The sequence below is a fragment of the Lynx rufus genome, unplaced genomic scaffold (genome assembly GCF_022079265.1).
Source record: "Lynx rufus isolate CCGP_SWC_20201006 ecotype Redwood Valley unplaced genomic scaffold, mLynRuf1.p SCAF_3, whole genome shotgun sequence".
In the NCBI taxonomy this organism is placed as follows: Eukaryota; Metazoa; Chordata; class Mammalia; order Carnivora; family Felidae; genus Lynx; species Lynx rufus.
The window spans coordinates 152863640-152881043 of record NW_025814845.1 but is presented as its reverse complement, the minus strand read 5'-3'; the positions used below and the strand labels follow the sequence as shown (position 1 = coordinate 152881043).

The window sequence follows — 17404 nt, the reverse complement described above, 5'->3', positions numbered from 1 at the left end:
GCAGGCTCCAGGGTCTGAGCTGTCAGCACAGAGCCCAATGTGGGGCTTGAACTCACAAACTACGGGACCATGACGTGAGCCAAAGCTGGATGCTTAACCAACTGAGCCACCCAGGTGCCCCTTACTTAGCATATTATTTTTAAGGTTCATCCATGTTGTAGCATGTATCATTACTTTATTCCTTTCTCTTACCTTTCAAAAAATTTAAAAATTTTCTTACCTTTAAAAAATTTTAGCAAAATAAATGTAACATAAAATTTACCATTTTAACCACTTTTAAGTGTACTGTTCTGTGGCATTAAGTACATTTACACTGTTGTGTGACCATCACCACCATCCATCTGCAGAACTTTTTCATCTTCCCAAACTGAAACTCTGTACTTGTTAAATAATAAGTCCTCATCCCTTGGTAATCTCTATTCTACTTGCTGTCTCCATGAATTTGACTACTCGAGGTACCTTATATAAGTGGAATAAATACAATAGTTGTCCTTTTGTGTCTGGCTTCTTTCACTTAGCATATTGCCTTCAAAGTTCATCCATGTGGTAGCAGGTATCAGGATTTCCTTCCCTTTTAAGGCTGAATAATAGTCTACCATAGAATAGATCACATTTTGGGGCACCTGGGTGGCTCAGTCAGTTGTTAAGCATATGACTTTGGCTCAGGTCATGATCTCACGGTTTGTGGGTTTGAGTCCCACATCGGACTCTGTGCTGACAGCTCAGAACCTGGAGCCTACTTAGGATTCTATGTCTCCCTCTCTCCCTGCTCCTCTCCCCACTCATGCTCTGTCTCTCTCTCTCAAAAATAAATAAACATTTAAAATAAGTTAAAAAAAAAAAGAATAGACCACATTTTGTTTATCTATTCATCAGTTAATGGATATTTGGGTATTTACACTCTGACTATTAGGAATAATACTGCTATTAACATTCATGTACACATTTTGGCATGACTGTATGCTTTCAGTTCTCTTGGGTGGTAGAGACAGGTGGGGCTCAGAGAGGAATCTGATGAGTAGTAAACACTGCTTAGAGATTGATCATGACCCAGGGAAGGACAATGACCACTGGGACTCTGTGTCTCCCTTGAGGAAAGGGTGAGAAAGTTTTCAGTTGTGTAAAGAATAGTGGTACCTTGTTAAATAAAAGCATAAAGTTGTTACAGCTTTCCTTTGGAAATTTAAATAGAGGCAGAAGGGTGTAGATGGATGCTAAGCAGCTCAATGGATGAACTGTGCTGGTTACTAAGTGGTCGTCTCATATCCCAACTCACCTTTCTGAACGCTGTTTTGTGAGAGATGGAACCCTACTTCATGAGTGTAGAACCCTAACCGATTCACACAGATGGTACCAGTTAAATTTCTCAGGCAATAAGTGTTCAGTTATGTTTATGTTCAAACTGAATTCTTTGGGCTCTATGATAATGTGACATAACATAACATTGAAGTAACTATATTTTGAATGGTTACCCATTTTCCAAGCAGAGCTCTTCTTTCTTCAAATACCTGCAATAAATAAAAAAGAATGGAATGGTTTTATATTTCATGGTTCAAAATACCCATTGTAAGAAAGACATCATTAAAGTATCAATAAATAAAAATTGACAGTCTTTTGACTGTACCAACTGAGTATAAAAAGACACATTTCATTCCTGAGAGGGTACTTTACTTATTTTTAACTTGGGGAAGGTATCATTTTTTTCAGTTTATCCATGGGGAATAATTCATCTTAAAGAAAAAGTAATCCTTTTTTTAAAGGCAAGAAATAAGAGAAGAATGGAATTGTAAAGTGAAATCAATTTTAGAATTTGAAAAGAGATGAAAGACCTGATATAGGAAAAACAGGAAAATGGAGATCCTCCCCCAAATATCAACCGTACGAGAACCTGTGAAATTTATGAATGAGCAGCTCTGTTTTTATATCTTGGTATGTACACCCCTCAGTGGGTGTACCTGCACTGAAATGTCTGTGGGCTTAGAAATGTGTTTATGTACACCTCTGGACATACAAGTCAGTGTTTATCTGTATAGGTTTGTTATTATAGACTATTTAGGACAGAAACCACGTCTGATCCATTTTTTACATTTCCAGTATAGAGTGCAAAGCATATTACAGATACTCAGATACTTGTGTTTGCTGGATAATGAATATCCTTATGGATGTATCAGTGCAATGTGGATGGATTTATATATTAGCGCAGAGGTGTTTTTCTGAGCATCAGTCATGTGTGTATTGTTTTTTTTTTTAATTTAATCAATGTATTTAAATTCAAATGAGTTAACATACAGTGTAGTATTGGTTTCAGGAGTCATGTGTGCATTAGAATGAATGAGGGAAGGAGACTGATGTGAGAATGTGTGGCAGAGGAGGGTGTTATGGAGACAGGAAGCAAGGGAGAGTCATGAGCAGACATGAATGTCTCTCTCACTCCTACACACACCCCCACTGGCAGCTTTCAAAATTGGGATTGATGTTTCTCCCTTCCTCTTAGCACTGCCTAGATTTTCCAGCCCTGTAAGAATGTTCCCCCTTGGAGAGAAGCTAAGGCCTATTTCTTCCCTTTTTGCGGAGGAGGGTGAGGAGCTGGTTTTATGTTCTAACAGATAATGCTTTCCTTCCTTTTTTAGACTCTCAAACTCTAGTTTCAAAGGGCATAGGAAAATAAGAATTGAAATAATCGGTCCAACAGCAACCTCATGGCCTGTGAAACATCGGTTTGGCTCCTGGCCAGAAGATCTCACACATCGCAGGTAAACACTTTTCGCACATTAAAGAAGAAGAAAAAGAATGCCCTTCTCCCCTTCCCCCTGTTAACTGTCACCTGGGCTATTAGGACTCTCAAATAATGGCAACAGATAAACTCAGGATTTCTAGATGAAAACAGAAGAGAACATATAGAATACAGAAGATTTAAAAATCTGGATTCAAATATTTCCTGGACTCTCGCCCTCTATCTAACCAAAGCCTGTCAATCATCTCTCGCCCAATCCAAGTCACCAGCACCAGCACTTCTCTGATATCTAGGGATCTGGCTCCTCTCAACTCATATTCCACTTACAGCCCACACTCCACTTGGGGTTTATAGGGTTTGCTATGGCTGTCTAGTTGCTTCCAGTCATTTTATGTTCCCATGTGGATTACAGATTTCTCTATAATCTGTATGGGTTGCATGGCAGGCCCTCAACGAGCATCTGCTGATTGAACAACAATAAAAAAGCTTCAAAAGTCATAGAATTTTAGAGCTAAAAGGAATCCCTAAGAGCTTTTCATTTCCTTATGTTAGAGAGGACAAGCAGAGGCCTGAAGGATTACATTTATAATTTTTTAAGAATCACTGGTTCCAGGGGCACCTGGGTGGCTCAGTCGGTTGAGCATCCGACTTCGCTCAGGTCACGATCTCACGGTCCGTGAGTTCGAGCCCCGCATCAGGCTCTGTGCTGACAGCTCAGAGCCTGGAGCCTGCTTCAGATTCTGTGTCTCCCTCTCTCTCTGGCCCTCCCCCCGTTCATGCTCTGTCTCTCTCTGTCTCAAAAATAAATAAATGTTAAAAAAAAAAAAAATTAAAAAAAAAAAAAAAAAGAATCACTGGTTCCAGTCTGTCTGTTCAGCTCAACTCTGTACTGGGTTCCTCACTAAACCTTGGTCTCCCCTGTCCTGACTCCCAGCCCTATTTTCACAATGAACTGCTGCCCATACTTGGGCCTTACAGTGGGAATAAGAAAAGGTTAGATTCCAAGACCACAACCTCCTTTCAAAAGGAGGATGAGATGACCATCATGGTGCCCAATGACAATACGGGGCATTTGGAAACAAAGGGGCACTGACTTGAAGGGGAGAGAAGAGTCAGCAAGAAGGTAGGAGGAAAGGAATGGGGTGGGAGGTGGGGAGTGTCACTCAGGCTAAAACAATAGTCTTTAGAGGGCCAATGACCAAGTCTAAGCGGGTCCAAGCAAATCCAGTTCTTACCAAAGGCATCTAGACCCAAGTAGAAACTGATGGGAATGAGTGGGGAGAGGAAAACCACTAGACAAGCTCAGATATGGTTCTTGTTCTACCCTTGCAAGAGATATAATTTGGGACATGCTATTTGTCAGGTCCTCGGTCAGACTCAGAATCTTATACTCTCTGGTTTGGAGCAAGTCTTCATTCCCAAGATTCGCAATCAGGTTCATCGTCTTAAAGAGCTGGAAAACAAAGTATTGACTCAAAATAGAAATATTAAAATGGATCTTCTTTCCTCGCAGAACACTGCAGTCTGTTTATATCACAGTTTACTCAGAGCCTGCTGTTAAGTCAAAATCCTACGGTTGTATTTTAGTCTGTTGACACTGAAGTTACATATTTCACCATGTGACATCATTACAGTGTAGGAGTAAGACATTTAGGGGCTCCTAAATTATGACTGATTGATGACAACTAGGTGTTTTTCTCAGAACACCCTTTTAACATGTACTGTACTACATTTGTAAACCGTACTTGAAAAGAAATGTTGGTTACTTTCAATTAAAACGCTAGATGGTGGAGCGCCTGGGTAGCTCAGTCTGTTAAGCATCTGACTCTTGGTTTCAGCTTTGCCTCGTATTGGGCTCTGCACAGACAGTGCAGAACCCGTTTGGCATTCTCTCTCTCCTCTCTATCTCTGCCCCTCCCCTGGCTTGCTCTCTCTCTCTCTCTCTCAAAAATAAATTAAATGAACTTAAAAAAAAAAAGAAAATTAAAAAAAAAAAACACTAGATGGCAAAGAAATGTGTATGTTTAAAACATTCTTCCTCTCAAAAATCATAATGCCTAAATTAATTTGAAATCTGTTACATTTGCCTATGCTGATCATGCTATTTTTTAGACACCCAAATTAGAATTCAATCTCTCTGCTTAAAGTCTGCTGTGAAGTTAAAATCCCGTGACCCAGGGGCCCCTGGGTGGCGCAGTCGGTTAGGCGTCCGACTTCAGCCAGGTCACGATCTCGCGGTCCGGGAGTTCGAGCCCCGCGTCGGGCTCTGGGCTGATGGCTCAGAGCCTGGAGCCTGTTTCCGATTCTGTGTCTCCCTCTCTCTCTGCCCCTCCCCCGTTCATGCTCTGTCTCTCTCTGTCCCAAAAATAAATAAACGTTGAAAAAAAATTAAAAAAAAAATAAATAAATAAAATAAAATCCCGTGACCCAATGAGCACCAAGTGTTGTATGGAAGTGTTGAATCACTATATTGTACCCCTGAAACTAATATTACACTGTATGTTAACTAACCGGAATTTAAATAAAAACTTAAAAAAAAGTCTATGATCCTGTTTCAGTCTGAAATAGTTATGTCTTTTACATTTTACTACAGAATTGAAGAAAGACAAAATTAAAACAAAAACAGAAAACAGGACCTCAAAATTACAGTGGTCATTGATGACAAATGCCCTGTTTTAGAAGTGTAGAGGGGCACCTGGATGGCTCAGTGGGTTAAGCGTCTGATTTTTGGTTTTGGCTCAGGTCATGAACTCATGGTTTGTGGGATCAAGCCCGGTGCTGGGCTCTGCACTGACAGCGTAGAGCCTGCTTGGGTTTCTCTCTCTCCCTTTCTCTTTCTGCCCCTCCCCTGCTCATGCTTTCTCCATCTCTCAAAATAAGTAAACATTAAAAAAAAAAAAAAAGAATTTCTTTCCTTGAAATTATTGTGTGGACACCTTCTGGCCAGCTGTATCCTTGGTATCTGTTTTTTAATACCTTTTGCACAGTTAGAATGTTAGATCTGGAAGCAACCTCCAAGGTAATCTGGTCGAACATACTCATTTTATTTTTTATTTTTTTTGAACATACTCATTTTATAAAGGATGATGGTAAAACCCAGAGAAAGTAAGTGACTTATTCAAGTCATGCAGGAAATTATCGGTGATCTGAAACCAGAATTTCCAATTCACAGAGTTACTGTTCTTTATTTTTATTTACATAATTTTAAAATTGTTTTAAGATTTGTAATTTTATTGCACTATGTAAAGCAAAAAATGAAAGCTTTCATTTTACAGGACCACCTCCCCCAGTGCCATCCACCTCTTTGGGGGAAACGACTATTAATAGTTTGGTATACCCATATACAAATTTTATGTGTGTGTCTATGCACATTTATATAAATAGATACATATGTGTATATACACATGCAAAGATTTAAAAAAATAATTTTACTCCAAACTAAAATCTAACTAAACCGAAAAGTAATTTGTGGTAAAAAAATGAGAGCTCTAAAGAACAAAATAAATATTATCTCTAGAAATTATCATTTCTAGACAAAAGCTTTTCAAAGACCAAGATAAGACAATGTAATGCTTGCTGTGATGTACTGCCCTGGGTTTATTCCACCTGTCGGGGAGTGCTGCTGGCTGTTAACCATGAGGTTGAGAGCTCTGCTTTGTCCAAGGTCAGGCTCTTCCATGGGGCAGCTAGCAACTACTGAATGGTCGGTGTAGAAGTGTATGTATGTGATTTCTACACCCAGTGTGGGACTCCAACTCATGACCCTAAGATCAAGGGTAGGATGCTCCACTGACTGAGCCAGGTAGGCACTCCAGTATGGAAGTATAAAGGCTGGTGGCTACAGTACCAGGCCTCAAACTTGCGACCTTCTCTCCCTTCTCCTCCCTTTCCCCCCTCACCTACCTCTACTCCTTTCCCTTCCTTAGTGCTGATCCAGAAAGCCTTCCACAGTGGATGCTCTATATGCTATACCAGAGTCTGCTTCTCTAGTAAACCAACCTGCAACAGGCAATCAGGCAACTAAGATACTTTTTTTCTCCATAGCTGCTAAATCGATCAAGACTTCCAATTTTTCAAAGAAAATTTCTGAAAATCAAGGCATCCAATAAATATGTATTTCAATTCAAGTCACTTTTTCACATATGTGTAAAATCTTCACAATTCTATGTGGAAACAGATTTCAAATCTAAACATTGAACTTTTAGGGGGGAAAGCAGAGAAGCTGTTATATAAACTGTTGGAAAGTTAAGAACATTTACAAACAGGTGCTCAATAAACAGTTGTTGAGCTGAATAAAAAATACTCCCAATAGACTTGTGTTCATGGCCAGATGAAGGCTGGATTTCTCTCTCTCATTCTCTGCCTTCCTTTGGTTTCTCCTGGTCCCTCCTTTTATTCTATGTCTCATTCTTCTTTCCTCACTTTTTTAAAAATCTTTTTCCTTTTCAGTCTCTCTCCCTTTTATTTCTCACTGTTCTGATTGCTGTGCTGGCTGCTTATCTGTCTCCCAAAGTCACTCAGGTTTCACACCAGAAGAGTAGAAACAGGAAAGTACTGAACAGGAGGGGTCAGGACTGAAGCTCTTGCTTTGCCAGAGTGATTAGCACATCAGTTAGGTTTAGAGGGCAAGGGTCAAATCCAGACTAAGAAAGGAGGGATTTAGGCACTAGAAGGCAAGAGAGTCAGTTGAAGGAGGTCCCAGGGAGGATGGCCGAATTCTGACTCCATCTTTTGTGCTTCAGGAATGTTATCAGGCACTGGAAATACAGAGAGAAAAGACAGAATCTCAACTCAACACATTGTAGTTGAGTGGGAAAGTTGGTAAACAGTGATGAGAGCAAAGAAAAGCAAGCAGGAGAAGGCTTTCCAGAGAAAATCGTATTGGAGTTAGTGCTTAGAGGGGGCAACAATGGTTCATCTGGAGGCCACTTAGTTAGCCTGGACATAGGATGGGAGGAAGCAGTGGCAGGGGTAGGAACTGAGAGTTTGGTTGAGGTCAACTTAAGAAAGATCCTCAATGCTATGTGTAGGGGTTTGGAATTTACTCTTTGGAGCAGGGTGTGTTATCAGTTTTACATAATAGGATTAGCTTGGTATTTTACTTTAAAATTTTATTTATGTTTATTTTAATTTTTTTAGTTTGGTATTTTAGAAAAATCATCCTGGGACCAGTGCAGAAGATGGACTGGTAGCACTAGAGGGAGTGAAGCCAGTTAGGGGTTACAGCACTGCATCAGGCAAAGGGTGATGAGAGTGTAAACTGACAAGGTGAAGCTGGAGGCATATAGATGAATAATGGAGAGAGGCCTGGATGAAAAGGAAGTCTCCTAGAACTTGAAAATGAATTGGATATGGAAATGAGGGGGTGCTGGAAGACATACCTCCCTGGGCCTCCCTCTCATACTCCTAAATGTGTTGGAATACTGAGAGTCATTGCTCTTTCCTTGGGCCATTTCTCCAAGTTATGTTTGGAGCAAGGCAACTTTGAGTAATGAGGTACTGTCTCCTTTTGGGACCAAGAGCAGACTTGCTTACTGCTTACTACAAAAGCAATGGATTCCTTCCAAACTAGTACAGCCACTCTGGAAAACAGTATAGAGGTTCCTCAAAAAATTAAAAACAGAACTACCCTCTGACCTAGCAACTGCACTACTAGGTATTTATCCAAAGGATACAAAAATGCTGATTAAAAGGGGCACATGACCCCAATGTTTACAGCAGTGCTATCGATGATAGCCAAAGTATGGAAAGAGCCCAAATGTCCATTGACTGATAAATGAATAAAGAAGATGTGGTATATACATATACAACAGAATATTACTTGGTGATCAAAAAGAATGAAATCTTGCCATTTGCAACAATATAGATGGAATGAGAGTGTATTATGCTAAGCGAGATAAGTCAGAGAAAGACAAATATCATATGATTTCACTCATATAAGGAACGTAAGAAACAAAACAGATGAACATAAGGGAAGGGAAGCAAAAATAAGACAAAAACAGGGAGACAACCCATAAGAGACTCTTAAATACAGAGAACAAACTAAGGGTTGCTGGTGGGGTGTTGGGTGGGGGGATGGGCTAAATGGGTGATGGGCATTAAGGAGGGCACTTGGGATGAGCACTGGATGTTATATGTAAGTGATGAATCACTAAATTCTATTCCTGAAATCATTATTACACTATATGTTAACTAACTTGGATCAAAAAAAAAAAAGAAAGAAAGAAAAGCAGTGGGTTTACTGTTCCTCAGTAAGGGTTTGTGCTACAAATCCATGGTGTGTAGTATTTTTCTGGGCCTTCTATAGCATTCTTGTGGGACAAGGTGGGCAAGAAACAATGCAAACATGATGCTACAGCTGCTTGCTGCACTGTGAGTAACAAAGTTCTTTGTCTCTCCAAGAATCTTGTGTTTTACTATGAAACAGTAATGTCTTCTATGCCATCAATAACAGGCTAAGTTATGAGCTTGTAAATTGGGGAAAACCAACCCAGAGCTGGCAGGGAGAAGGATGATTTCTGGCTCGAGTGACTTGGTGTAAAGTGATGCCTTTTACCAGGAGGAGGAACTGGTGTGTAGGAGCAAGATAATGAAGTCAGTTTTATTGATGTTGATTGTATTTTACTGCCAATGAGGTGTGGTCCTTGGAATAGGTATTGATAATAGGAGCTCACAGGCCTGTTGGTAAATTCTGCCTCCAACTGAAGCAGGATGGAAATCCCCAGAGGCTGGCCAATCTCACACCCCAGCATGATACTCAGCTTCCCATCTCTGCAATCCTTTAGTGTATTCTACTCGTGCTTCCCCAGAATGCAGGTAAGAAAGAAACTTTTTAGGAGAAGCCTAGTAATGTGAGTCATCAGTTGAGATTTACTCATTTTATTTATTTGGTTAAATGTCCACCATTATCCAGTAACCGCAACTATAGCAAGAAAATCTTTTTGGGGAACTCCTCACAGAGTACCCTCTTCTCTCTCATTCCTGGCTATTCCAGCAGAGAACCAGTGATGGGAGAAAAAAGGCACTTGGGATGAGAGAGAGAGGAGCAGCGACAGTAGAGGAAAGAGCAAATCTAAGACATTTTCATCATGGGCAAAGATTCTGTCTACAACCAGCTTTGCCCATATAGCAAGAGCTCAATAAAAGCTTTTGGAAAAAATCCTACATCTGTCTTTTATTTTAACCCATTACACAATCCTAAACAATTCCTGCTCACATTTTGATAACTAACATTTTATACTCCCCCCCCCCAACCTTAAGGCATGGATTCATTGATAAAATAGCTCTGGTCACTTACCTGGTCATTCAAAAGCTGATGGTTTAGGGGTGTCCAGGTACTCATCTTTGTCTGCATTTTGGGGCCATCTATGCTTTTTGGAGGTGCAAATGCCATCATGAAATAACTGAATACTTTCCATAAGAAAAACCATACCTATCAGAAGAAATGAATCATATAATCTTCAGAATATGAAAAATACTAATACCATACCATCTTTTAGTATGTTGAAAGAGGGAAATGGGGGGAAGAACATTTACTGGGATCATTTTACATGTCAAGCACTTTACATGCATGCTTAATTAAAGCTCACAACAATCTGGTGAGGTTGTAGGTTTTAGCCCATTTTACACATGAAGAAAATGAGGCTCACCGAAGTTACACACCCTGCCAAAGTTTACAGAAGCAGGAACTGCTGGAACTAGAAATCAGATCAGGTCTGTTTAAAATCATTCCCAGGTAAAAATATACCCCATTTGCCAGAAAGAAGTATTTTAACTTATAAAACCATAGTGCAGTATAAAGCACTCCATCTTTGCCCCTGTGTCTTTCTTCCTCTCCTCCTTCTGATCTCTAAGTAACAAGGGTTCTAGCTTGACACCATATTTAAGAAGTAGAATGGTGTAAGGGCACCTAGGTGGTGCAGTCAGTTAAGTGTCTGACTCTTGCTTTTGGCTCAGGTCATGATCCCAGGGTTGTGGGATCAAGCCCTGTGTCAGGTTCTGCGCTGAGTGTGGAGCCTGCCTGGGATTCTCGCTCATTCTCTCTGCCCCTCCCTGCTTATGTGCACTTTCTCTCCCTCTCTCTCTCAAAATAAATAAATTAAAAAAAAAAAGGAGAATGGTATAATGGACAAAGCCAAGCCTTTAGAGATGGACAGATTTGGGTTGGAAAATGTACTATTTTTAGATGCCCAGTATATGTCTGCCTTCATTTGATTAAAACCCTTTAGGGGTGCCTGGGTGGCTCGGTTGGTTGAGTGGCCGGCTTCGGCTCAGGTCATGATCTCACGGTTTGTGAGTTTGAGCCCCATGTCGGGGTCCCTGCTGACAGCTCGGAGCCTGGAGCCTGTTTCGGATTCTGTGTCTCCCTCTCTCTCTGCTCCTCCCCTGCTCATGCTCTGTCTCTCTCAAAAATAAATAAACATTAAAAAATTTAAAAAAGAAAACAAACCCTTTAATTTCCATGAAGAATTACTTTCTTCTCATTGTTTAGAGTCTGCTGGGTTGGTTCATCAAGGTGGCTTCCCCTTTCCCAGGCAAGATGGGGTCATAAGACCAAGCTAGGCCAGCTGGGCTAGACTGGTGCTAGTTCATCCTTACCTAACAACTGAAGGGTTGTTCACAATAGCACTGATATTCTGTTAATTTGCTCCCACTGCCTCACCCCTCAGAAGCCCCCTGTCTTTTCTTGTCCATTTTGTGAGCCACCTGATATTCTTGCAATAAATTTCCTCTTTCACTTATTTGCTTCATTGAAAATATTACATTTGCTTACATTAAAAAATTACAAAACTTTTTACCTCATACAAGTTTGATCCTGGCTCTAAAACCTACTAGCTGTATAACTTTTTACAAGTTATTCGATCTATCTGAGCATGTCATAAAAAATGTTTATTTATTTATTTTGAGAGACAGAGAGAGAAGGGTAGGGGCAGAGAGAGGGAGAGAGAGGATCCCAAGCAGGGTCTGCACTGTCAGTGCAGAGCCCAACTTGGGGCGTGAACTCATGAACCATGAGATCATGACTTGAGCAGATATTAAGAGTTGGATGCTTAACTGCATGAGCCACACAGGGACCCCCAATCTATGTGAGCATTTAATCTATCTACATCTACCATCAACCACTGTTTTGAAGATTAAACTCGTCCAGCAGAGTGTCTGACAGATGAGCGGTCTCAAGAAGTGGTAGCTTCCTTGCAACCTTTCTTAGAACTTCCTGTCATTTACAGAGTGTCTCGAAACCCATTAGAGAGCCATAGCAAAATATTTTAAGGTGGAAACCATTTGAAGCAGACTGATGGTAGTTTCAATAGATATCCTCAGTGTTTCTGTTTGCTTCTGCCTTCCTTGTTCTTTAAAGATGGGTTGCATATTAAAAAGCAGTAGTGACTGAGGAAGCTAGGGCTTGCGTGCCTGATTTATGGGCTCCAAAAATTATTCTACGGTAGCAAAGGCTGGACCATTTGGACAATTAAAAAAAAACACATTACTTTTCAGCTGAGATGGGGCTCCCCCAAATGCTAGATCTGAAATCTTTGAGGTTTTCACTCGACAGGTAATATTCTCTCTTAGGGTTGAGTTATAGCTGAAGAGAAAGCCAATATTTTAAAACCACAAGGTCATCATTACACAATTCCTTCTTGGCAGTAGCCTACTGCCACCATACCACTGATATAAAGAGGACCCAGATCAGCACTCACGTTCTTCCCTACCTCTAACAGCTAATTATCTGAGTCACACATGTTTAGCCAAATTGCAAAAGGTACAGGAAATTATTTCATTACAGTATTATTAATTGGCAGCTATAAAAGTACGTGAGTGGGCAAATTATAGATACAAAGCATGGTCTCGGAGCCTAGATCCACCCAGTTAAAAATTACATATTTCTTTTTGTATTGTTCTTATTTATGTCTGACCTTTTTTCTCTTTAAACCAGTTGTTATTTTTAATCTTTTTTTTTTGAGGGCCATAAAGATATTTGAGAATATAATAACAGCTAGGAATCCTTTCTGTAGAAAAATGCACATGAATATAACATTTTGCTTACCCCAGGTGAAAAATTCCTGCTGGAAGCTGAGAACTTTCCAGTTTGTATAGGAAACAAGCTAGGTACAATTTCTGAATTAGGGCAAAGTAACTTCTCTTGGGCCTCCCTAAGGCCCTGCACTGGCTATTCTCTTTTTCCTGGTGCCTAACAGCTAGAAATTATTTAAATTAGCTTCTCTTCAATTAACTTGGCTTTAAGGAGCTAGGTCTGGCCAGGAGAAACAGCCCTCTTGGTAATACAGTTCTGCTGAAGCATTCAAATAGGGTTGTCCTGCCCTTGCCTTCATCATTATCCTTTTGTTTTTTTCCTCCTCCTTCCATTCCAGATGGGCAGCATACATATCTGCATGCATACACATGTTCATAGTATAAACACTCAGTACTATTACAATGACAGACACTTGTATATAACATGCACAAGAAATAACTATCCCCACTCTTTCAGCAAGACAAAGCAAGTTGTCTTCCTCTCCTTACACATATAAAGCTTGCTGTTGTGTGTGTGTGTGACCTCTTTCCACCTTAATTGCTATCCTGGAATGCTGACCTTTAAGTTTTCTTTGAATAAAAAGGAAGATAGAGGGTCTTTGGCCCTAACCCCCAATGTATGGTATGGTTCTAGTTCCATGTCCAACAGCAAGGATGGGTCCTCTGGTAAAGTTACAGTGGTCACAAATCTCCAATCCCATTTTCTGAGCCATTCTTCACACTGTCACCATTATTCAATTATACTAAGGACCTATTAGCCCTGAGTTAGGGGGTACAAAGATAAGAGTCTCTGCTTTAATATACCATGCAATCTACTGTCAGAAAGGGTTGCTTTTTTGTTTTATTTTTTATAAATAAAAATTGTATGTAATTAAGATGTACAACTTAATGTTTTGGTGTATGTATATATTGTGAAATGATTACAAAGTATTATTCATCCATCATCTCCCATAGCTACCATTTGTGTGTGTGTGTGTGTGTGTGTGTGTGTGTGTGTGTGGTGAGAACACTTGAGATCTACTCAGGTTTCAAGTATAAAACATTATTATTAATTATAGTCACCATGCTGGACATTAGATCTCCAGAACTTACTCATCTTATAACTGAAAGTTTGTACCCTTTGATCAATGTTTCCCCATTTTCCCCATCCCCCAGCCTCTGGTAACCACCATTCTACTAATGGAAGTATTTTTTGAAGGACCAGTTGATTGTGGCACTTTTCAGCTCAAAAACCTTCAGAGGCTCTCTGAGGGCTACAGCATAACCAGACTCCTTAGCATGGAAGTCTAGGTCCACGAAGAATTTACCTCAATTGACCTTTTCAGCCTCATCTCCCAGCCCCTCACACCATGCACTATCCACCCAGACACACTGAACTTTGGTACAAAACAACTAGTACAAAATTCTGAGGCTTCTTGGCTCATGTCATTTTCTTACATTGCTCACCTGAATCTGAATCCCAGTACTACATATTTGGTACTCAAATATTTGTTAAATCAACTGAATGAATACAATAGTGGGGAAGCAGTTTAAAGACGAAAACTAATAGGAATGTAGGATAAAACTCAGAACATTATGAGTTGAGCACTGGAATTATACTCAAGGTTATCGGATTTTTATTTGGAATACACAGAGAATAAGATTGAGTTTCTCTGCCAACACACAACTCATTGTGCACTGCAGTATCATCAGAGAAGATCTCAGATGGTATCAGGAAATTATCAGGCAACAAGGTATAGTCAGATTTAAATACGAATTCATCTTTCATTCAACTGGGTAGAGACAAAGCAAAAACTATACTGCAATACAAAGAGCGAGTGTTTGCTAGGTATAGAAATAATTAATTGTTGTTAATTTCGCAAGTACGAGGCATCTGGTACTTTAACTGCAGCTGAAACGGAGCGAAATGTAATCCCCAGGAACACTAACAAGGCTTGTGAGAGGCCCAGGAGGATCTTAGAATGGAGCTCTCAAAAAAGTCTCCATCTTTTTCATGCACTGCCCACTGCTCTCACCTCTTTAGCTCATCTCCTTCTTCAAGCCTCAAGCTCTGGTGTTGCCATGGCAGCTTTTCCTTTGACTCTGTCCAGCCCCCACCCTTCTTTCCAGTCAGTAGTCCAATCACCATCTATAAATCCTTTCGCTGGCATCCGGGGTCTCTTAGGCAACAATGTGTGGTCTCTTGATTGGCCAAGAGATTCAGAAGGGCTGGCTCCAAAATTGGGCACACGGATAAAATTAAAAAGCAAGAGCGCAAGAGGTTGGGAGGGGCTGCAATCTCCCAATATAATGCTGGGAGGAAAATGCATCTGATCCTGAAACAAACAGAATTGACAAGCACTCAAGACATATTTGTGTTCCAAATCAGGACAACCAACTGAGCATGCCCAATTATATTTCTCTGGTCATTCCGAGGCTCCGAAATGCAAACTCCACTTTTCCAGGTTTTAAGAGTGGCCAACAGGTAAAAGAGGGTAGGAGGAAAAAGAATTCGCGACTGGTTCAATTAAAGAAAAGCACCTGCAAAAGGAAGTGGGAGGACATGGGAAAATTGCCCAACACACAAATTCACAAATGCTTCATCCTGAATTTCAAGAGGAATTCAGGCTGACTGACAGATACACCGGAGAACCAGCAGATGGCATGGCTTAATAAGAATAACTCCAAATTTAGAAAATTTTACAATCCAGTCTAATTAAATTTATTGAGTACCCACCACGTAATAAAGGGCAGGGTGAGAACACAAGGATAAAAAAATGAGGAAGACTGGAAGATGCAATGTGTAAATACCTAATATAAGGCCCACACTGATAACTGTTGTGATAGAACTTATAAACAAGTGCTAGAAAACAACCAAAAATTCAAAATTTCAGAAGGAGCTCCATGATAAATATAAAGCAGTTCCTATGGGCAGCAAGCAAAAACAACAACCAAAAAATCCCAAAAACAAACACAAGACAAAAAAACCCCAAAACTTCACTACCTTACATTCCTAAAATAGGTAAGAATATATTCTCCTCCAACTTAAATGTAAACCTATGTTTGTATTGTGTTTTGTAGTTTTGAAATCGGCAACATTTGCATACCTCCAGCTTAGGAGAGTGAAGCTCATAGAGATTGTTGTTTTCCTTGACTTAACAAAGGGTCTGTGAGTGGCCAAACTGAAATTAGAACCCAGGTTGTTTGAATTCCAGCCTTGTGGTTTTTCCACATGATCAGGTTGTATATAAATGAGTAAACAAAGCCTTTGGTGGGGGGTGGAGACCTCGGGGGAGGTAGTAGATGCAATACTAAATTACCATGTGCAGCATTGCCAGTTAACATTTATGGTTTCAAAACGGGTTCATCAAGAGACCAGTTTTAAAAACATTCCGTTTGAGTGCTATGTCTCTCTGCGAAGTTCTCACTCATTAAAGACTTTCTATTGGTGGTTACAACATGGAATGAAAGAGAGATGGGATAAAAGAAACCATCTCATGTTACCCCTGTTTAATTTGAATAATCTTATACGTGAAAATAAGCTCTCTTTTGACTATCCTCTCAACCAGCACTCCCTAGGCTTCCTCTTGTCTGGCACCTTATCATCTAACTGAAGACACTCCTTACCTTCTGTTCTGAATGACAACATTCAGGCTATATTCACAGTGAGCACATCAGTTCAATGTCTGAAATACTTCAACATTACTTCAAACATAAAGAAAAATGTAGAGACTACATAGAAACACCCTTGTATCCCCACCCAAAATTTAAAAAACATTAACATTTTCGTTTCATTTGTGTGGTTAACTGTTGAAGCCCCCTTTTGTACATTTTCCAGATCTTATTTCCCTTCCCGCTTGCCTAGAGGCAACCACCATCTATGCAATTGGTGTGTAGCCTCCTTTTCCAGTTTTTATGCTTTTTATAGATGCATGTTTGATCTCAAACAATATGGCTGTTTTTAAAGCGATACCATAATTTACATATCTTGTAGTTCACTTTTTTCAATGTTATATTTCTGAGATTTAATCATGTTGACACACGCAGTGATAATTTCTACATCACTCTCACTTCCCATGTGAGCTATGATATGTCCTATGCCTCACAGTTTTCACAGGATGGTGTGTAAACTGCATAAAAGTACATCTAGCTGCACATCTTCAGAGGTTCTGCAGGGACAAGGGATGTGGAAGTACATACCGCATACAGATTTTCACATACACTATTTGCCTCCTCACTCCTCCTCAGTAGAGCCAGTGTTGGCTCAACAGGACACACTGTCTTGCTTAGAATCAGCCTGAGGATCAGTATTACTTTAAAAAACAAACAAAAACCCAAAACTGTTACTGCACAAGTATTTACTATGAAAATTGAAAATGTTGCTTCATATATTAATTTTTGCTTTTCCCCATAGCTCACCTTCTGATGTTAAACTATATTTATGGCTGCCTAAGCTCAATACTCATTACTTATTTAACACTTATTCAGTGCCTTTTAAAAACTGTGATAAAATACACTTAACACAAATTTACCATTTTAGCCATTGTTTAAATGTACAGTTGAGTAGTGGCAAGTACATTCACATTGTTGTGCAACAGGATCAATATACTTTAAGTTCCATGGCTATCAACAGAACAAGATGATGCCTATTAAGTCTAG

The 17404-nt window shown here is 39.9% G+C and overlaps 1 protein-coding gene across 1 annotated transcript in view; it reads right to left on the bottom strand.

Moving 5' to 3' along the window:
- FBXO16 (F-box protein 16) overlaps positions 1 to 10130 on the bottom strand; it is a 50249-nt gene extending 40119 nt beyond the window's left edge. The window contains exons 1-2 of the mRNA XM_047090580.1: positions 10032 to 10130; positions 1473 to 1508 (exon numbers count right to left, since the gene is read on the bottom strand). Of these exons, the coding sequence (XP_046946536.1) occupies positions 1473 to 1508; positions 10032 to 10130 (135 nt within the window). The remainder of the gene's footprint in view (positions 1 to 1472; positions 1509 to 10031) is intronic.
- Positions 10131 to 17404: the final 7274 nt, after the last annotated feature.